General features: G+C 29.3%; 3 protein-coding genes across 4 annotated transcripts in view; 2 read left to right on the top strand and 1 right to left on the bottom strand.

Moving 5' to 3' along the window:
• The window catches only part of LOC112691528 (peroxidase), a 44,720-nt gene extending 39,535 nt beyond the window's left edge, over positions 1 to 5,185 (top strand). For both annotated transcript variants that reach the window (XM_025565799.1, XM_025565800.1), the window contains 4 exons: positions 408 to 575; positions 1,426 to 1,646; positions 3,341 to 3,510; positions 3,809 to 5,185. In XM_025565799.1, the coding sequence (XP_025421584.1) occupies positions 408 to 575; positions 1,426 to 1,646; positions 3,341 to 3,510; positions 3,809 to 4,077 (828 nt within the window). In that variant the 3' untranslated portion in view covers positions 4,078 to 5,185. The remainder of the gene's footprint in view (positions 1 to 407; positions 576 to 1,425; positions 1,647 to 3,340; positions 3,511 to 3,808) is intronic.
• An 11,030-nt stretch (positions 5,186 to 16,215) lies between these two features.
• Positions 16,216 to 19,031, bottom strand: LOC112691544 (regulator of microtubule dynamics protein 1-like). Its single transcript, XM_025565826.1, has 7 exons — positions 18,567 to 19,031; positions 17,951 to 18,145; positions 17,403 to 17,660; positions 17,276 to 17,331; positions 16,760 to 16,900; positions 16,588 to 16,702; positions 16,216 to 16,260 (listed from the first exon to the last, which is right to left on the bottom strand). The coding sequence occupies exons 1-7, from the start codon at positions 18,684 to 18,686 to the stop codon at positions 16,216 to 16,218; spliced, it is 930 nt and encodes a 309-aa protein (XP_025421611.1). The 5' UTR covers positions 18,687 to 19,031.
• A 128-nt stretch (positions 19,032 to 19,159) lies between these two features.
• LOC112691590 (transmembrane protein 41A-like) lies at positions 19,160 to 21,303 on the top strand. Its single transcript, XM_025565890.1, has 6 exons — positions 19,160 to 19,411; positions 20,100 to 20,198; positions 20,266 to 20,427; positions 20,493 to 20,669; positions 20,877 to 21,015; positions 21,111 to 21,303. Exons 2-6 carry the CDS (start codon positions 20,100 to 20,102, stop codon positions 21,275 to 21,277), a joined length of 744 nt encoding a protein of 247 aa, XP_025421675.1. The 5' UTR covers positions 19,160 to 19,411; the 3' UTR covers positions 21,278 to 21,303.
• Positions 21,304 to 23,375: the final 2,072 nt, after the last annotated feature.

The raw sequence follows: 23,375 nt of genomic DNA, 5'->3' as shown, positions 1-23,375 counted from the left end.
TTGGCTGTAATATTGAGTATTTGTTGAGAAATTTAATTTTTTGGAATAGCTGATAGTTGAGAAGTTAGAGTGTTGAATGATTTACATATGATACTTTTTTCGTAGGGATGAATTCTACGTAAATAATTGCTTCAATGGTAGCAATGACTTCTACCGTAAAATATACTAGGTTCTAGTGGCTTCAGTGAGTATTTTGAAGAGTCTGTTTCCAGGTCCAGAGACAAAAACATGACCTTTACCATTTATATATTTTGAATGCGTTAGTGACAATTAGATATTACAAGTCACGATTTTTTAATCTTATGAAATATCATTGAAACGCGAGACATCAACAATATTCTCGGTGAAACGGATTTATTATGTTATTGTCTTTATTATCACGATTTTCACGGTTATTGTTTTCGCAGAGCATGATGAAATTCCTGCGTGACGACGACAGCAATCCGGAGTACGTAGAAATGAGAAAGATGCTATTCAACCCGTACAAATTGTACAGTTGCGGCGGCGTGGACAGCGTCATCCGGGGAGCCATGAACACAAGTGCCGGGAAATCGGACGCGTTTTTCACTCCCGAAGTAAGACCCGCGTACAAATACATAATGGCAGAAGAAAAAAACTCTAGACGATTATATTTCGCTCGTGCTCAAATGTTGTGTCAAAAATAAAAATAAAATCCAACAAGATAATATAGGATCGCGTGTGACGTCATTCCGCTGCGATGTTAATCGCGTTAATTTGCGGAACCAAAGGAAAAAACAATAATAGCAAATATTCATCGCTTCGCTCGGGGGCTGCATGTGACACGAAATCGCAGAATCCCTAAAACATTTTCATCGTTCCATATACCAATCCAACAAATATAGTTGTATTCATATACAATATATATTATTCAACGTATAACAATTAATATTTGATACGAGATGGTTAACATTTACAAGTTACTGTTACTCGGAACTGTCACCTATGGTCAATCACCGTCTAGACTTTAAAATTGATAATTATAAAATAATACAAATTGTTTTTAAAAACGCGTTTTTATTACTAATAATACCTAATTGTTAATGTGGGCGATTACTTTGACTTAACAGTTGAGTGTTTTAACAAACTTTTTCGGGAAGTTTTAAAGAGTAGGCGATTTAAACGCAGTGAAAAGTATGGAAATTCCCTTATGCCCCAACGTATCACTTAAGGCTCTGTTTTACTATCCAATAATGAATTTCAAATCGTGAAACTAACGTGAATTTTAACGTTATGATTTTACGACTTATATTATATTGTTTTCCCTTTTTTGTTTTAATATTGATCTAAAATATGAATACTCAATATTGAAACCTAACAGAAATGTTGTAGTTTTTATTTTATTTTTGAACTCGTATGATTTTATCAATTTAACAATGATGTTTTCTCACTGTTTCGTAAACGTAGATAACAAGACATCTGTTCGAGAAAAATCATGGAAACAAACACACAAAGAGACAATGTGGATTGGATTTAGTAGCATTAAACATCCAAAGAGGACGAGATCACGGGTTGCCAGGATATCCGCAATGGCGTCGATTGTGCGGATTTCCTCGTCCACAAAGTTTTGACGATTTAAATGGAATTTTCGAACCCGTAACACTACAGAGGATAACGCAATTATACAAGTAATTTACACTGTTATACTTCAATAATATATTCAAAGCTTAAAAAAGACGAGATTCCTCTAGGTTAAGTAAGGCTCCACGGTTCAGTGAAATACTGAGATGGATGAATGGTATTGCTGTATTGGTCTTTTAAACTTGAAACCGATGTACAATATTATTTTGGATTCCTCTTCGTATTTAAACAGAAAAAAAGTATTATTACACATCAACAAGAAAAAAATATTCCTTCCTTAATACAGAGTACACTGATTCCCGAGCACAAAATATTCGAGAGACTCGATCCTTTTTTGCACCTTTTATGTACATGTGTAAAGAATACATATGACTGATTTTCATTTCTTTTGCTATACTATATAAACTCATCGACAAAAGTATCTAATATAATATTCATGGACTATATAGCCCCGGATCAGAGTGCATGCTGAGTGGATGCGGGTACTTAATATGAGTATAATAATACTTCGATTCTAGGTAGATGTATATTATAGGTGAATAGACATCTAGGTGGATTTCGGTACATATGTATTTTATTATCTTCTCGTTGGTGAGAACCTCGTCCAGGCTAAGCCCGACATCGAAGTCTTTAATTACATTTAATATATTCAATGCACGAATGTGTGTATGTACGGTATGTATAAGCGCGTACATACAGTCTTACCGGGAAAAACATTATATGTTTTCAAATATCATCGATATTCGTTCACCATGCAGCATCCGAAATTTCAAACTCCTGGCATCCACAACCGCCGGACCATAAAGTAGTTATAACTACGTATATACATAAAATATATATATAAATATGTGCGCACGTGTGAGTGCTATAATTATAATATTAATTATGTATATGTACTCCATCCATTCAGTGTTGCACATGTAAAGTTTTCGATTGAAATATATCTGAAGTTCAAACTCCTCTAAACACGACGGACGTCGCATTAATATACTCGACATGTAACCTAGATAGGGATAAAATGGAATTCATTAAATGTTAATTCCGAAAGACGCGTTAGGGGGCAATGTACGCGATCACAAATGCGAACTGCGAAACCGTGATTCATGAATAATTTCACTGATGGGAGCATTCAAGTATTACGTCAGGCAGACAGGGGAGGGGGGAGTTAGAGAAATCTGACAGTAACTTACGTAGCAGGAAGGGATGATTTTTTTAAATCTGGTTCAGCGTCATATAATTCGAATTAACGCGCAAAAAAGCAAAAGTCAACAAATTACAGACAACATTAAACACTTGCCTTATGATTCTTAATTGTTATCTTTATTCTGATAATAGAAGAAATTAATGTTTAATAAATTCATAATACACCAAAATCATGACGGGTAAACGATGAACATAAACGTGTGAATCCCTACTTCTATTTAACTTCTACATCACATAGAATTACTAATGAAACAGCAGACAAATAAACAATTTTAATACAATTGAATTGCTGTTCTTCAAACTCTAAGGAACTGTGAATATTTATCCACATAATCGCGGCCAAATCGTTAATTTACGCGCCGTAACACTACAACGGCAGTTAACATAACATTATCATATTACGTGCCTACGTCGTAATTGGTTTTGAATATTTATAACCACCCGTATGGGTCCGTACTACAATAACATAATAATATCATGTAATTGTACCCGTACGACCGATGCCGATAATATATAGTATGTTTTATATGCGTCGCAGATCGGTCGACGACTTGGACCTGTACACCGGACTGCTGTCGGAGAGACCGTTGGACGGAAGCATTTTAGGGCCGACAATCACGTGCCTGTTAGCTGATCAATTTCTACGGACCAAATTGGGCGACCGTTATTGGTACGAGACCGGCGAGAAACCTCAAGCTTTCGACGAGGGTAAGGACACACGGTTTTGCACCCAATCCGTCCGAATAAACCATACGTCCTTCCCCTCCTTACCGGTTTCGAATCTCCTTCCGCAGACCCTTCTACGCTCTGCCGTCCTTACTACCTCCCCGTCCCATCTCATCCCTCCTAGTGCGTCTATACTTCCTATAATTCCACAACGTAAACTAAACGACGCACTTCCGTTCCATTGCATAATAGTGTATTTGTTTTCGACCCCTCCAATACATATCATATGTTCTTCGAGTGTATGTGCGTGTGAACGCGTGTGTTGTTCGTGTGTGAACAGATCAACTGTCAGAGATCCGAAAAACCACGTTTGCGGCGATAATTTGCGACAATTCTGACGAAATTGAATCCGTTCAGTTGCACGTGATGCGCAGCTCTCGTAAAGTCGGTAACGACAGGGTTGGCTGCGACAGTTTAATAAAAATGTCTCTCGAACCGTGGAAAGAAAACGCCACCGCCGCCACTGCTGCTTCTGATGCCGCCTCAACAGTCGCCACCACCACTGTTACGACCAGAAGTAATAGCACAAAGTCCGCGGTGAACGTATAATTTGGATCCGCTGTGCGAATCGACGAACATTTCTCGGGGGGTGAACACTAATTAACTAGACTAGATATTATTATACACAACAATGTAAATTAAACGTCTCGTCCGTTGGGTACGCGTAAAAAATGCGTTTAATTATTTATATTTTTTTTTTTTACCATCATTTTATCGTCATCTCATCCGGAAGCGGAACGCCTCGAAAAGAAAATAAACGTGCTGCGCGTACCTCGAGTCATTGCTTTATTTATAATATCATCGTTATGATTTCAATGGGCAAAAAAAATAGAGAAACTATCGATTTTTCATTAATCCTCCTTGCCGTCTGCATCAAATATTATTGCCTACTGATGTTGAGTCACTTCATAACATTACGATTTTCCACGGTCGACGTCCACAGAATTAAGCTGCAATTCAATGCGGGACTGTTTTTTATTTTACACAAATTCCAAACGTCTTAATAGATTTTAAATAGTTCTTTTTTTTCTGTAATTATAATGTTTAAATACGACACGACAAATTATTTTCCGATGATCGTGGGGAAACACAGACGTTACCGGGTACAAGCTCAATTCGTTTTTTTTTTTTTTACTAAAATGACCTTTCTTTTACTGATGACGAAATTCTCGTTCAAGTGGTAATCGCGAGATAACGGAGATAAGTTTCGGATGGCCGTCGAGATAACATTACCTACAGTCTGAGATTACAGTACAACACAAAGATTTTTCGATATTACGTCCCGGAACGGACAGTAAAACTCGAACTGCTATACTACCTAATATGCGCGTTATATTCTCTTCGAATTTTTCTCGTTCTCCATTGATATGATACAATCGAGTCTAGCTGCACCGCGCCGCGTCTATTATTATGATAATAATATACGAATACAAAAATAATAATTCCCGAACGTTTACGATTTATTATGTTTATTTTACCTACATATATTATCCAAAGACGAGACGCATAATACACACTATTCGTATGGTATTTCTTTGATGGTATATATTTTCTTCACTATGTATATACTACGACGCAGAGACGTTCCTAGACCTTAATTTAGAAAGAAGACGGAAGGAAAATCGTCTGTATTAAATACACTTTTTTTAGAAAAATAATAATAATCTTTTTAATAATTATCTAAATTAAATAATAATAAAATTTAATAATTGTCTTTATCTCTTAATAAATAAAGATATTTTAATAACAAAATGTAGTATCATGTTTTTATTTACAACTTATTTCAATCGAAATATATAAAAAAGATGATATATTCACTTCTATTGTACTTTTAAGAATTTTAAACATCCATAAAAAACAAATGTGTAGTATAATAATTGAAAAATACTTATAGAAAAATAATAAAAAGCTTAAATGGAATTATATTCATCCTCTCCATAAATACGCTACTGATGGTTGTATTATGAGTAGAGGGGTTCATAATATACATTTGGAAATAAATTAATACACGTTCAGTCAATATTACATCCTGCATCGTTGTTGCGTTTAATAAAGTAACATAAAATAGGAATACTAAAATTAAACTGGAAACATTATTCGTTTCGAATTTAATCAACAAAAAGAAAAAAATGTAACGTATTATTTCCTCCCACCCCTCCCAACAATGGACATTTTTCATTACAAAAAATACAATAATATTCCGTTTCGTTCGCACAAACACTCATCTCTCTTTCCATTATGTTTACCACAAATATTATATAAGACATTTTAATAAATATTAAACCACGTTTTAATTGTTATTTTTAATTAAAAACATTTTTTACCTTACATTGACTGCTGTAAATTAATTCAATAACAATTTATTTACTTTTTAACGATGTTTGTGCGTGTACACGTACAAATACAGTTAACGCTTTAACTTCAACAGCGCTTATTGCCAAATCTACTTTTCCGTTTCAAATTTAATAAGACGAGAACGTCACCTAACATCGCTACAATTTTAATATTTCCCCTATTCTTTCTCCATGTAAATAAACCCTAATTCAGCTTAATCGAAATTTGCAATATCAATTTCAACTAGAATTTATTCTGATTCAGACGCTGAAATACGAGTTTGACATTACTAAAAAATAATACGTACGTTATACATATAATATATTATTATTAGCATTATGGTTCGTTGATACAAACAAAACATTACAACGTAGAATAATATTTTAAATAATTTTAAAAGGTTCAATTGGCAATCAGTACGTTCAAATGCGTTACATAATTATATATATACTATTATCATTTTTTATAAATATTATAACTCGAAATCTTTCCTATACTATTTAATCGATTTTCGTGCTCACAAATAATTAAGCTGAAAGAACTAACTCAAAATTTAACACGAATAATAGTTATTATTACTAAATGAATATTATTATCATACTACGATATAATATTATATTAATTGCATCCGAAAATCTATTGAATATAATATATGTTATATGTTCTACCGGTTTGAAAAAATGGTTCATATGTTTTTTTTTTTTTTGAAATAATAGTAAAATAATAATCATTTATTTACTATGGATTGATTTTATATTTTCTGCTCCAAATTATAGTTGTTTTTTTCTAAATATAGCAATTTCAATATATTCAATTAACATTTATTTTTATTTTTATTTTCTAATGCATTGCAAATACTTCCATCTCGATAAACTTTTGCTGTAATAAACGAGTTAAAAATAAATATTTTGTTTTAATAACTGTCAAATATAACACTGAAAAATCAGGCCAATTGTTAATTTTGTCCAAAATGTATTAAAACATTATATCTGATGAAAAAATGCATAATAGAAAAAATTTTCAATGAAAAGAATAATATTATGTAATAGTATCATGAACATTGTAACATAATGTAATATTTTAAACAACATTATTTTGAGTATGATACGTAGTTTTCAAGACTAAAAACTTTTAAAACAAAAAAAAAAAAAAAATTGTAATTTTAATCGTTTTTTTTTTTTTGTTTTTGAGGACTGGAGTTTGTCCTAGCTTCGTTCCAAGTTTCGTAACGTTTATGGTGTGTATGCATTTATATGAATATAATATTGCTCTTGAATTAAATGCGTATTTTATACTATTCGGGGTGACGCAGATGACGGAGAATACAATTCCACGTTAAAATCTGACGACAGTAAGTTTGCTGGACGAAAAATACGACACCGCGACTTAATGAAACGGCTTTATCTGAAGGATTTCCCCATTGAATTGGACAAGAGTATAAAATATACGTATATACAAAAACGAACGCGGGCGCAATATAAGTAGAAAAGCAATTATAGAAACCTCGAGAACTGAAATAATAAGACGGCATCTGGCGAGCAAATTAAAATAAAAAATAAATAAAAAAAAAAAAAAAAAACTAAACACTAACGTAATTAAAGTATTTTGTAGCATTTATGTTGAACATTTTGCGCCAAAGCCGCGCCGCCACCGCTCGTACCGCTTTGTGTGCGTACGCGATCGAAGACGGCAACGCGGTCATACTGTTCACCTGAACAACAATAATAAAACCTCTTAAGTTGCGCACGATAGTTAAAGTATGGCGACTAATTAATATGTTCGTCGGGGGCGGTAGCAATTAATAAAAAATTATTTATAAAATAAATACAAACATTTCACGGCGTATTTTACTTCTTCGTTTATTACCTACCTCGACATCGTTAAACAACAGTTTTGTTGAAGTATTTTTATGCACCTACGACGGATTTTTCTATTTGCGTCCACGAGCAGTTAGCCGTACTTTTTACGTGTTCGCTAAATCATAATGGTTTAAAAATGTTGCTCTTTCTGCTTGGTCAGTGTGCGATTGACCGCACAATTATGAGATTTCATTGACCCCTGCATTAAAATATCAGTACACAAGTGAACATATATACTCGAAAAATTTAGTATTATCATTTCAATCGATACACGAAATCTTTAAGCGATTTATAAAATATATACTTATACGAGTTCCTTTTTTTTTTTTTTTAATAAATAATTGTGTTAATTTACAGTTTTCGTATTTAAAAATTCGACGGGAGATTATAATGATTTTCTTTTTTTTACTAAATTTTAAAATAAATTTATTATTATAATTTTTATATTGGTCTTAGTTCAAATTATAAAATATATTCACGGCGGCGCTGTGTATAGGCAAACAAGGGACATATTTTTAAGACGTAATATCAAAATAATTTTCGTTATTTATCCAAAAATAATTTATTAACTAATAGGGAACTATTTGAAGTATTGGTTTAAATATAACTTTTAAATGTATTGTAAATAAATTATACGAATTCGACTTTTCATTTAAACACATTAAATACTTACGATTAATACTAACCGAGGTTACATGAACACGCGAACGCTAAGCAGACGACCAAGGAAAACCTAATTCCCTCCGAGTGTTTGAAAGTCATTCAAAACAGGACAGTTATTGAAAACAAATGTAATAAGAAATACTTCTGAAATTTTAAAATCGTAAAAAATATAAAAAGGATAGTGGAAAATAGTTGGGATTCTACAGTTGACACAGCGAAAACAATCTGTAATTCGTGTTTATTTATTGGTACTCTTATTGATCGATTATGCTCCACATCATTAATATTAGGGACGATAATAATTTTATTTTTATTTTATATGAAGATTGTTATTAAGATTTGAGGCCACTGTGGTACGATTGAATATTTCTTCGAGTCGAATATAATAGCACTTCAAATTTTGATTTTGATTCGAACGAGATGCCTTATTTCGGGGAGGGGGAAGAAGAGAACTTGATAACGGTCCCTAATATATACACTTTATAAGATCACAGTAGTAATAACAGTGTGATAATGTAATGATACACATTATTGGACATTATCATATGTTTAGAAATTAATAAACAATGGCTCTTTCGACATACGAACATAAAATATAAATCAAATAATAAGGTCTAAACCTAACAGTACACCACTGAGATCTTACATAGGTTAACCTTTAAAAGAAACCACCTTTAGTCAAATTACCAACACACTTTAATCTTCTACACAACACGTTTATCAGACCCTCCAAGGAGCTGCACGTGGTAAATCGTTCCTGCGTGCGCACCGACTATCGAGGCTATTAGTTATAAGTCATCAGTACGTGCTGATTGCTTTTTCTGTCACTCTTACTGTACAAGTATCGAGAAATGTCCAGTTTATGAAATCCTATGTCTGATTCACTTAATTTAAACCTCACTCTAACCATAAATGTCCAACCCACCGGCATCCGTGGACCGACAGAAAAACAGGTAAGTGCTATTTTGTTTAGCTTCCATGACTACCCAATAATGACCCCGAAAACCCTCTTTTAAACAAGAAGGAAGTTAATCAATCCGTTCCCATATCCATATCCTTCCTTCATGACTTTACCCTACCCTTGTCCTCATTAATTTCGCTCTTCTTCTTTATTCTATTTTACATATATACTACGAGAATTGAAATTAGCCACTAATTCATTATAACATAGTATTAAAAAATACGAGAATGTGAAACATCCTGTACGTTCATAAATATTTATATTATTATATATTATTTATATTTTTATTCAGTGGACATTTTGAAATGCTTTCAACGTTTGTATCCGAATCTTACTTATAATTGTGATTAAAAAATAATCAGAAAATTAATACATTTCATTTAGTAATGGTGCACTAGTCTTAAATCGTTTCCAATGCATTAGCAACATTAAATCTCGATGGAAATAATGAATAACGGATATGAAATAATGTTTATATTATTCTAGAACATTATTTACGTGTTTTAGAATATTTATATTGCAAGTAATACGAACCACCTGTAGGCTAATCGCCCATAACACACAAAGCCGTAACTGAAAAAACATTGTGAATAATTCTCCGAATACGTTTCCAGACGTGGCAGGCGCAAACATCTGTGGTCAGGAAAATTTGCCACACTTCGTTGACAAAATACCATATACTATATTGTACAATGAAACAGTTTACGAAAAATGATATTTAGATCACCAGCAGCAACTAATTGACAGTGTAACCGATTATATCGATTATTCAAAACTGTATATACCCTTAGGTTGTTGATATTCTGGAACCATAATCATATATTTGGTGACTTAACAGCGGAGCGTACAACAACCATAACAAACTATTCACATGGATATTTAACCCCTCGTATGGGTACAGAATAACTAATTTCAGTTTATTGTTCTAAAATATCAAAGAAAATGATTAACATACAAAAAGAAACACATATTAAATTGAAAGAATTTTACTTATAATTTTAATTGAAAGTTTAAATGTTAAAATACGAAAACAAAAAAAAAATTATAAGATAACCCCTATGCCCAGAATATTTTTGATATAAAACAATAATAATATTTACTATTTAAATTATTTAAAAGGAACATGAATTTTATTTAAGTTATAATATCTACATTTATTTTCATAATTTAATTAAAAGTACCAAACAAATTTAGATAAGGACTCCTAGTGCTCAGTAACGTATTTAAGAATTTCAAAATAGGGGCAACACATATTTTGTCCCCCCCCCCCCACCAACAAAAAGAAATCATTACTATTATGACTTCTTTGAATAATTTTTAAAATTCAGTGACAAGAAAAAGATTGACAGTCAAAATATAATATATAACATAATTTCTATTTTCGTTCATATTTTTCCCTGAATGTCACGAACTTACGACTACCAGTGCCTTATAGTTGTATACATAAATTCACTAATTAAATGATTAATCAAAAATATAAATTAAAAATATTTGATTTAAGTTATTTTAATTATTTACATTAAGGAGAATTATTACTAAATTTAAAAATGTAATGTAGTAAAAAAATATTTTAATCGTTAATAATATATAAATATAATTTAAATTATTAGATACACCTATATTTTTGTTTATAATTTGAATTTGAATTACTTAAAAAAAAGGCATCCTGAGACAATTTGATTAAGATGAAACCAAAAAGTTAATTACTAATTAAAAAAAAAAACATTTAAATTTAAATTAAAAATGGTTCGCGAGAGCAATATTATTTTGGTCATTATAAAAATATCATATATATTCTAATTTTAGAAAACATTATTATTACGAGTAGATGTAATTTATTTGAATCCTTAAAATTCCATTTTCATCAATTTTATTTATTTTTTTATTGGCCAAAAGGGGATTACAGTAATAAATGTAGAATAAATATATTGCATAAAGTTGGTTGAGTGGTCCATCTCGATACATGTAAATATAAATATTATATAAAAATAATTAATAATATTTAAAATAATCTGCGGGGAAAATAAAATATTTAAGAAACGTAAATAAAATAAGAAAAGTAACCATCGGAAAATATTCCAACAGAGATGCTAATGCACCGCCAAAACTAAATAACCTAAATAAATATAATATATTAACCTAAATAAACTAACCTAACCTATGTAAATACAATTTAAATGATATTAATTTGCAATGTTTTATTTAAATCGGTATTGCATAATACTGATATTTTACATTTACCTTCAGTACAATGTCTATTTTAATTTCTTATTTCTAAATCCATATATTAGTTGAGTTTTTTTATTTTTATTTTTCTGTATCACATGCGATAATATAACTATTAGTATTTTATTTATTTTAATTTTATTATTAATACGAAAAACATAACCTGTACCCTAGAACACAGTAAGAATATGTGATACTGGCAGGTGATGGAACAAACTTGCAAGAAGAAGCAATCTAGTGGTGGCACTACATGTCGTTTATTTTTTTTATCGAACAATTTTTTACTTTAGGGGAACCGATTGACCAGGTGGCGGTAAACATATCCGCGTTCAAACAGTGACGCTGGGTTACCAAAAGTGAAAAAAACCTACGATCTTCAAATATTATTTTACCTTATGACACATATACGAACATAATTGCATATTTTCTCGATTCCTACTATAATGCAAAATGTGTTGTTTAGTTGGAATCATAACTAGCATTGATTGATTAGTCAATAGACAATTAGTCAAATCTTGCAGGTCGTGCCAAGTGCAACTCTTTACAACCCGTAAACGTGCCATGGCTACAAACATTGTAATTGAAAGTATACAACGAATCGAATTATTGATGTACATGAATATTCATTGCGGTAAACCTTCGACTGTTATTTTTTTTTTTTAAATTTTTTCTATTAAGAATACTCGCAAACCGATCACGATCTAGTTTATATCGTACTGTTTCCCCTCCCCCCCCTATCCCGTTTAAACAATGCTAAATAAAATAGTGTTATTTCGATACCGACTGGAATTAAGTGTAATAAATAATCACTATTGATACACTCAATGTCGAGTCTGCGAATGATAATAAAATGTTTACCTATATATTGTACGTTTATATCTATTATATGAACGCCGTGGCGCTGTTTCGAAACGCATCGAGCCACAGTCGTTTCTCTGAAAGCTTTCCGCTACTACATTATAATATTATGTAATACGCTCTTTGTGCCCGTTTCGGAATTTCCATTCGGGTTTCAAAGACGGTACCCCAGGTATGATTATAATATCTCTATAATTGCAGTGTTTTCGCCGTGTACGTTGCTGATACGTGTATGTATATATTCTATTGGTGCGTCGATCTGAAATGTCCCCGAGGAAATAATAATAACGGTATGGGAAACTCACGTCAAGCGATCGTACGGAATGTACGAGTATTCTCCTGCGAACAAAATAAAAACTCGATAACTGCGTCTAAAATTGGTTTGAAAAAAACGTATCCAAGGCACAATAGCACGAAACACTACAGACAAGGGCATAGCCAAAGGGGTAGAGAGATAATTGCCAACCCCCTTCTTGACCATAAATAACAAATGTATTAATGCTTAACGAAATTTTAAATTGACCCATACATGACCCAATATTTAAACTGCTTAAAACTTTTAAAATTTTTACGTTTTCAACATATATTTTTTAAAAATTATATTTTAAATTTTCGATTGATGAAATTCGATGAACATTTCCTACCCGAAGAAACAGTTTTTTTATTGTTTCTCAACAATATAATTTTACAAGAATGTTTTTAATGTATCATATATTTATTTTTTTATATAGATCTCGTAAATTATAATTAAAAATAAAAATTTTGATATGTGTAAAAATTTAAGAATAAACCTTATAAATAGTAAAAATAGTAGTAAACAAATTTTGATAATTTTATACTCCTCCCCTGATGTAACTTCTAGCTACGCCCTTTGCTATAGTATTAAAAAACGTAGAGTATCGAATTTAAAATTAGTGTTCTTTATGAACACACGATGTTGTGAATTTGAAAAAAATAATATTTTCTACGGGTGTTTGATAGTGATAAGGAAATAAGATTAAGTTAGGTTTATGAGTAAAATATTTAAATTATAAATCTAACTGTTTAACTTCTGTTTCATATTGTGATACCACAAAAAAAAATATTTTACAATCGACTAGGTATCGATAAGGTATCGTAGTAACAAGGTTATTGATGATTTAAAGTTGAACGGAACGTTACAAAATGTTCCATATTGTCATGTTATTATTGTTATCAACTATAATATAAATAATATTCATATTTCATATCAATCAGCCATTTCGCGTCTTCAAGATGAAGCATTTTTTTTCTTACGTAGAATTTGTAAAAACTGCGGAAAATTTTCGAGGAGGGAGGAGTTACAACCCCTAGTTGCATCACTGCCCATTACCTATATTATATACTCGCGTTTTGTGAGTTTCGTCCGAGAATACGATTTATCGTGTCATTAGTAATAACATCAAGCTCAACCCACAACTATGTATCAGTTTTGATTGTGCCAATTACAAAAATAATTTTTTAAGGTACACATTTTTTCTTTTCGATAAAACATTCAAGTATTACGTCAACACATTTTTTAGCATTTTTGATACCCCCTCCCCTATATTGACATAAGTTGGGCAATCCACCTCCTTATCTTACGTCAATGTTATTTATGAAATTAATTTCTTCAACTATCAAAATAAAGATAATTATAAGAATAATAAGCTAGCACATCTTCGATACAGTCGGTAATTCATCAACTTTAGCTTTTTTCGCGCATTAATTCGAATTTTTATAAATATGATGCTGACATCAGATTTGTGATTTAGCCCCCCTCTCACCATGTAATTTATTGTCAGATTTATCAAACCCCTCCCTGGTTTACTGACAAAATACTTGAATGCTTACCAAAGTAAAATTTTATTTTAACACATTTATTTATCCAGTTAAGTAATAGCTCTTCTCAAATCCGAGTAGATTGATGAAATGACGGTCAGCAAAATATTTCTTTCTTTACTAGATCTACTGAAAATTTCTTCATTCTCATTAAAATTTAACCTTTTGAGTATTAGTTCTAGTTTTGTCAGGCCTGTCTCAATTCCCAGTCTAAAAATAAATTTGATTCAGTCTTCTTATATACTACCCTGTTAGTTACAAAATAAAAAAAGGTAGTAAAATGAATTCATTTTTCGCTTTGTTTAGAATCTAAAAATATATTTGTCCTAGTTCATTGTCTTTCACACTGCAAAACCTACATAATTCATACTGCTAAATAAAACCAAAACCTGTTTATAAGATACCCTACATTTGATTAATAAAATCCTTCAAACTATAACCATATTCATGAACAATTGATAGATTTGCTATTATTAGTTAATAAATAATTCTATCATGTTTTTTGAAATTTTATAAAATATTTTGTTAGTGTTATCATTGAGTATTGATTGTACTCAATCATGATATTACCTTAATTTTATTAAAAACTCACAAGATGATGAATAAACATAATGTTCTAAAATAATTATTTATTTTTATAACAAAAGTAAAAGATACAAAAAAGACTAAACAGAATCTGAAGCTAACACAGCACTTTTGAGGAACAAATAATAACGATTTACTAGTTCAATTTTACTAAGTATAACATTACAAAAAAAAAAAAAACAATAACCAATAACCAAATAAACCTTAAGCAGATTAGGGAACATTGTTACATTTATATGAGATTAAAATAATGTAATGTAATTACTAGAATACATTTTCACTCACTAATCTTATTAAAAAATTGTATAAATATAACTTAAACCTAACACTTATCAATAATTATTTAGATAATCAGCAGCGTATTTATGAGGAAAAAAAATCAAGTTCAACCCCTTCTCTTATGATAGGTATCTAATTTAATTTATCAAGATGATTTATAACTGTATATTATACTATCATAACATATATCATAAAAATTTAAAAGATATCTAAGTATTTTTCATGAGTTTCTAGAGATCTATTTGAAATTATATGAACCCCCTTATGAAAATTCATAAATACGCCATTAAATAAAATACAATATAAATATTTTAATCTTTGAAATATTGCACTAATGACCATAAAGCTTATCTAAAAGCTAGATATTAGATTATTATAATATTTAAATTGTGTATTACAGTGCTAACGTTTTATGTATTTGAATATGTATAATAATAATTAAAAATTGAAAACTATTAGTGTCAAACAAAGATTTTCAGACTTTTGAATGATTGGGTGATGCATTACAATAAATATAAATAATATAAATTTTGAAAGCAAAAAAAACTATTAAGTTAATTATGCAGTTAATAGTATTACATCAATAATATAATGTAATATATACTATACATTATTCTAATTTTTTTTTTTTTTGACATAATTATAATTTTTTGGTTATTGAATATGCTAACAATACATTTTTGGGATCCTTATTAAAATAAAAAACATACATTTATATCTATATACTATCTTTAGTAGTAACTTTTAGTATATATTAATATATTAGTTGATTGTAAATATCAAAACATCTTGAAGATAGTTAATATAAAGAATTAGCATCATTAGACTTTTGAGTAACAATGTGCTAGAAGTTAAGCTAAAAATAAAATAGTTAAAAAATAAAGTATTAGTAGGTACTATTATACACTAATCTACATAAAAATTTAACTAATTTTTGAGGAACACAGCACAAATTTTTTAATTAGTTACAATAAATTCTGATGGTGTCATGACCAAAAATAGGATACACATTTTAAGTACTTATAAAAAAAAAAAAAAAAAAAACAATGGATTATCAAAACAAAAAATATAACAATTTGAATGTTACCAAATTGATGATTTAAGAATTTTTTCTGCTTCGGTTTTGGCCTGAAATAAATATTTTAAATTTTATAATTATATATTTTCAATAATCTCTTGGAATAATCTATTAAAATATGTATATTGTAGTGTATAATAGTGTATTGTATTAAAATTGCAACAATATATTCCTAAAAATAAATCTAAATACATAAATTACACACAAATAATACCTAACAAAAATCTAACAAAAAATTATGGTACAAAATTGTTCAATATATATATATATATTAGTCTAGTAACTTAATTCAGTTGTTTAAAAATATTAAAAATTTAATAAAATTTAAACTCAAATTTGAGGTAAATTTTAGATTGATTTAGTCAAAATATATTTACTTCGTGATCCTCAACAGTTTTTACTGGATACTGTGTAACAAGTTTTAGATAATACTCTGCACTAAATTTGTTATCCATTTTCAAAAATGTTTTACCCAACATAAGAAGATTTTTACTGTAAAAAAAATTTAAAATTACTCAATGTAAAATGACTAGGTTATGTAAATCAAACCAATAAAATTTTGGTTGTAATGATTCAGCTTCTTTAAAATATTTTAATGCTTCTTCAAATGTAGATGAAGGAATTTCAGTACTAAATATAATTGATCCAATATTCCGTTGGAACCAAGAAATATCAGCCAAATTATAACACCTAAAAATCATACACATAAATAACACAAGTTACAGAAAAATGTTTCGTCACTAGACGAAATCAGTATGATTTAATTATATATTAACTTTTAACAAATGTTGTTAAAATCAATATATAATATTAAAACATTTATTCCATGAATAGAAATAATATTTCTTATGGTTTTATATAATGCAATTCAGTACAATGCATATGCTTTGAAAAATAAACTATAGGACTAGGAATTTTTAAACAAACAAATTGTATGTTATATAAGCAATCATAATTCGTTTATAAATACAAAAATAATATTACAATGATGATAGTTATGTTTCTAAATATTACTTATTGTCTTAATTAAATAAATAGTAGTAAAGGGAAAATAAGAAAACTTACCAAAAACCAATCATATAACGAATTAATGGGTCTTTAGGATTCAATTCCAAAGCTCTCTATAATAAAAAATAATAAAATAAAACACTAAATTAATTACAAACTATTATTTACAAAAATGTAAACATACTTGTAAATGAAATTTTACAGTTTCTAATTTTTCCAATTGTTCCTTAATTCCAAAATTAATTTTACTATGTGCGTCAATTAAAACAGCAGCCCATTTATGGACTTCAGATATATTTGAATCAATACTTAATGCTTTAATAATGGATTCATGAGCTGATGATATTAACATTTTTTTTTTTTCTTTACTGATATTTTCATCTAAACTCATATTGTATTTAGCTTTACTAATACGCCACAATACTTGTACATCATTTTTATCCTATAATACATTGAATAAGAATTAAAATTTATAAGTATATAAAACAAAATAATCAGATATTTATAAATGCATCTCCTAATCAACAAAAAAATTAAGTTTTAATGTATAAACAATTAAAAAGTAAACTTCTTAAGAATTATTTCACTAACTTTATTACACAAGAGTATTATCGCTGATTTTACAAACTTTTAAATTTTAACAGCTAGCAACCTTAAAATAAATAAAACTACTATTCTTTTAACAAAATACTATTGTACCAAAAACTAATTAATACAAATATATAAAATTACCTCATACTCTTCAAGCAAAGAAACCACATCATCAAACTTATTAAGTAAGAAAAGCTGATCAGCTTCGATGATTTTTTGTTTCAATTCATTTTTAGCATCGTCATCAGATGGTTCTTGTTTAACTTCAGTAGTTGAAACAGTAGAGTTGTACCCAAAAAAAGGAATAGCAAAGCTCAATGTCACTGGTATGCGAATCTAAATAGATGATTTATATTTAAATATCAGATTTAAACATAAAACAATCAACCTATATGTGTGCACTCAGATCAAGTCAGACAATCCTAGACTCAACCAAGTATTTATAGGGACACTGACGTACTGATTATATGATTTTAAAGGAAAATAGGCTACCAATAAACTCGGTATTTTCATTCAAAATAATAAACCGATCACAAAAACTGGCCATAACATTGAACTATAATTAAATTGAACATATGACGGAATTACAGAAATAAACAAACTTAAGAATCATCAGAATTTAAAAAAATCCAAGAACCTATTTCAAAAACAGTAGACTGGAATAACAATCATGAACACGACCGAAAGTCTAAACTCGCAAACGCACATATGGACATGGATTACAGAATACACTATGAGTGAAAATAAGAATGCTTACTTTAGACGAAACAAGTTGCATACGATTTGAAACTAAATGTGTTAGCCGATGATGTCTCACGGACCGTCCAAGCAATTCGTAGGCGAACCAACCGACTTGTCTTAATCGGTTCCTGAACATTTTCACGGACAAATCTAAATCGTATATTTTATACCACGAAAAAATCTGACAAGTTCCGGCGTGTTAGTATGTCAGTAGGCGCGTTCGTGTCGCCACTGAGCAGTAGAATTTTCGGTTTTTTTTGTCCGTCTTTAAACTGATTAACGATTGGTAAAATAATATTGGGTCGTCAATAAAGCACCGGGAAGGAATCACAAACGGTCGAGGCGCAGGAAAACGGTGCAAAAAAAAGATCCAGAAGATTACGAATTACTATGACGATCGGCGTTCCTGTTCCTTATCGCACTGTGAATTGTTTGCAATCACCGTGGACCATAGATAATAAAAAAGTTTTACGTATATTATCTACGCCATAAACGCATATCCTTATCTTTTCCACCCGCACATATGTCTACGCATAGATAATAAATGAATAAATCATTTATTATCTATGTGTCTACGGATACCGCCGTAGAAAAGATAATAATCGACTCAACGCGGAAATTTGATAACGACAAGACGTGCGGTACAGAAGGTGCCGACGTTTACCCGTCGCTTCGTTCACTCTTTTCGTTTAAAAAAGTCGTACCTCGTATGAATATATCATGTGCGCAGTGTTCTTTTACTTCCTAAATATCAGAACATTCCCGTCGACGATACTATTGAAACCGTAGAAAAAAATATATACATTTACCGTTCGCACGTTGACCGATATTGCAAATCTGTCAAAAACTGGAACCCTAAAAGTATTGTAAACCATTTCGATAAAAATAACTATGTTCACCATTGTGTTATGTATCGAAAATATGTTTTAAATTTACAAACACTCTTCAGTTAGGTTTTTGAAATGCACCCTGTTGTAAAGTAAACCGCTCTCACGTCTTGTTCTGAAACCATAAACAAGCGTTCAACTGATATTATTCACAATGTGTCGTTTAATTACTTGCTACGGTAGCAAAGTGTCAACCCAAAATTATATTAAAATATTATACACCTTATGACTTTAAGTCAATAAATATATTACATATATAAATACATTTAATAGATTCTGTTTTATTTTTTTTATTGTTACAATGTTTACTTGTCTTCAGAATGTAAGATGGGTATTCTTTTTAGATTTTTTGTATGTTATTAAAAAACTATTAATAATTTAAATAATAAAATAAAATAAATAATACTTCTCAAAAGTTATAGTGCACCTGTTGTAAATTATAATATTTTACATTTGGCGATATGGCTGTACAATTATAAAGTTTTAATTTTCATGATGTGGGCATTGTTTTTTTTTAACCTAATAGACATAAATAATCAAATTTAAACTGAATAATAATTTATTGTTTATTATGCATTAATTGATTATGACAAAGTAGTATTTGGATTTATCCAATATTTATAATTTTCATCGTAAATTTAACCCAATCATGTTTTTCACAGATGACATTTATACGGTTGCTATTAGTGGTTCCAATATTTTCAGGTTATCTGTTTTGGCTTTATTACCTTATTCAAAATGTTCCAGTAATAGAAAACCAAGTAAAAACTGAACAATACTTTTCTCTACAAATATTTTATTTATAATTTGTTTTTGTTTTCAATATAGTGCAGTATTGAATTTGCAATACCTAAGACTTTAACTGAAATCATTGCTCTAAATTCTTGTTTAAAACAATACCTCAACAGTAATTACCTTTACATACTTGTCTTGTTTAGTAGCGTTTATATTTTCAAACAAACATTTTGCATTCCAGGATCTATTATACTGGTAAATATCTGTTTCATATTTATTGTTGATTGTAATATTCATGACCATTCAAATATATTTTACAGAATGTAATGGCTGGATCATTGTTTGGTTCCAGTATAGGATTTCTATTAGTATGTACACTTTCAAGCATTGGTGTTTCAGCATGTTACCTTCTATCTAAACTATGTGCTATCGAGACAGTAATAATGAACTATTTACCAAGTCAGTTAACTTCATCTAAAACTACTCTAGAAAATTTAGTAAGTGCAGTACAATAATACTATGATAATGTAGTTATGTAAATTTTTTGTGTACATTACCATTTGAAAACAAGTTTTTATAAAAATTGTATATCATACTTTACAACATGTTTAATGATTAATATTTTATTGACAAAAAATATTTAAATTAATTGAATGCATAGAGTTATATAGGTACATTATAATATTTATAATCTGTATTTATAGGTAGAAAAAAATAGGGATCAACTATGGTATTTACTTTTGGTCTTGCGTGTCATTCCGGTCACACCAAACTGGTTGTTAAACCTAATTGCTCCAATTGTCAAAATTCCTCTTTTTACTTTCACTTATACGACATTTTTCGGTATGTATCACGGTTATTCTACTATAAATCATGTTAATTTAATTTTATAAATATATTTAATGATAAGAATTCTAAAAGAAAGAAATTGTTTACAGGATTAATGCCATACAATTATATATGCTGCCAGAGTGGTCAAACATTATCAAGTATTAATTCATTGGAAGAAATTTTTACTTTAAAAACTACCATGCAATTAATGTCCATTGCTGTAGCTCTAGTGATTATAAAAATTGCCTCAAGGTTTTGTAAAATAAAGACCTAATTATTTTTATTGTGATTTATTTTTAATTATAATTCTTTTATTTATTTAATACGCAAATAAAAAAAATGTTATCTTTTAAGAATACTGGTATATTTTTGTTATAATTACTACTCTTTGCTATGAGTAGAAGACAAACTTTTGTAAAAGTACAGTGATACTCCTCTGACACAAAGGTATAAAGAAATATTTTATTTATTATACATTACCTAATAATGGTTTTCAACCTTTCTATGTAATCGACCTATATTTTCCCAACTTTTCATGCGACCTTTTTGAAAGTAATGTTCAATAGAGGACTGTTGTATTCCCTCTCTATCTACCATCTTCAACTGTAATTTTAATTATAAAGACAAAATAAACTATTATTCTTTTTTTATCTTCATTTATTTTTAAAGAAATATACTCCTATTCATCATTATTTGGGTCCTGACTTATGATCAAATGCATATTTAAATAAAAATATCTATTGACTATATATTTCTGAATAGTTTGCATATTCTACAATATTCATTTAAAAAGATAAAATTTAATTAAATCTGTGATACCTATTTGGTGAACAGATAATTTAATAATCTAGTAGTCATATAAAACCTCATCCATGTCTGTAAGAGTGCAGTTAGAAATAACCAATATTATTTGAGGTATTGAAGAGTTATCACCTAAAGACATTTTTTGTTATAATTGAGTGCTTATAGTACCACGTGGCATAGGAATAAATTATTTAAGTATAAATCTATGCAATGTTATACTCGCAGAAGTTTCGAACTTGAGAATCTAAAATAACATTTTATTTCTTCGCAACTTCTTGTTATTACTCATAACAAAATTAATATTTTATATTTTTAATTTTGCATAATATATAATTGAACTTGAGATTATATTTAGTAAAATTAATTTGTAATGATTTTTTAGCATATAATAAAAATATACATTTTTGAATGTTTGTATGCATATTCAACAACATTTTTTGCATAAAAATCAAGGTTAATTATAATTTATGCTTGTAACAGTAACTTTTTAAATACAACATTTTTTTTATTTATACTTTTAATATTATTACGGTAGACCACGTTCATTTTGGTAGATCGAATATTTTTGTGGTAAACCGCATTGGAAGATAGCCAATAATAATTTACTGTATTCATTTACAATATTAATTTTTTTGTAGCTTTTTTTTTATTTCATGCACTTTTTTTTTTACCTATCAATCTGAGCTCTATTAATTATCTACTTATATTAAGTCAAAATATTAAAAACATTTTATTTAAAAATATGAAAATATTCACCTTAATATTATTGTATATTATTAAAACTTTAATATTATAATAAAAAAAATTATTTTTCAACGGAATAAAAATCGAAATGTAATAACTTCCGTAGTGTTGATATTGCTTTTATAATAATTTAAAATCATTTTTTTTTTTGTAAATCTATAAATGTTAATTATGATGTAATTTTCATATATTGTCTAATCGTAAAGAATTTTAGAGATATTTCCCTATATTGTATAAATATTCGAACAAATAAAGACTAAAAATACAGGCTCAATAAACCAGTGATAACGACCTTCAAAGGTGGGCTAATTAACTAGTTTAAAAATTAAAGTTAAGTTAAATCCGCCCCTGCACCTATCCGTCTTGCCAGTGTACACACTTGTTTTTTTTCACACAAGACTTTACACGTCTGGTGAGCCACGTGAGTCCTGTTTGACGGTGACGTGAATACGGACTATTTCGCTAGAACCACCGTCCCAAGGTTTTTCAGGACCAGGGTCAAACTAATTTGGGGACTCTTCGACCATAATAATAAGATATGATAAACAAAATACTCACTGAGAATAACAAAATTCTTGCAAACCTTAACCAATCAAGCTCATTTAAATGCATGCACTGCATTACATACTTACATAATATCATTGAATATTATTTATAATTTAACCGTTCAACGTAATCGGACAAGTCGCTACACGTTCACACGTGCGCGACTTCGATCGCCGACACGCAGCGTGTAAAATTGCTCAGTGTAATCGAGGCTTGATTATTAATTATTTTACATCAAGACTTTATAGGAGGCCCCCTAAAAAATATTCCAACAATGG

Source organism: Sipha flava, unplaced genomic scaffold (genome assembly GCF_003268045.1).
Source record: "Sipha flava isolate LNK unplaced genomic scaffold, YSA_version1 64_pilon_pilon, whole genome shotgun sequence".
NCBI lineage: Eukaryota > Metazoa > Arthropoda > Insecta > Hemiptera > Aphididae > Sipha > Sipha flava.
This window is presented reverse-complemented; position numbering and strand designations above follow the sequence as displayed.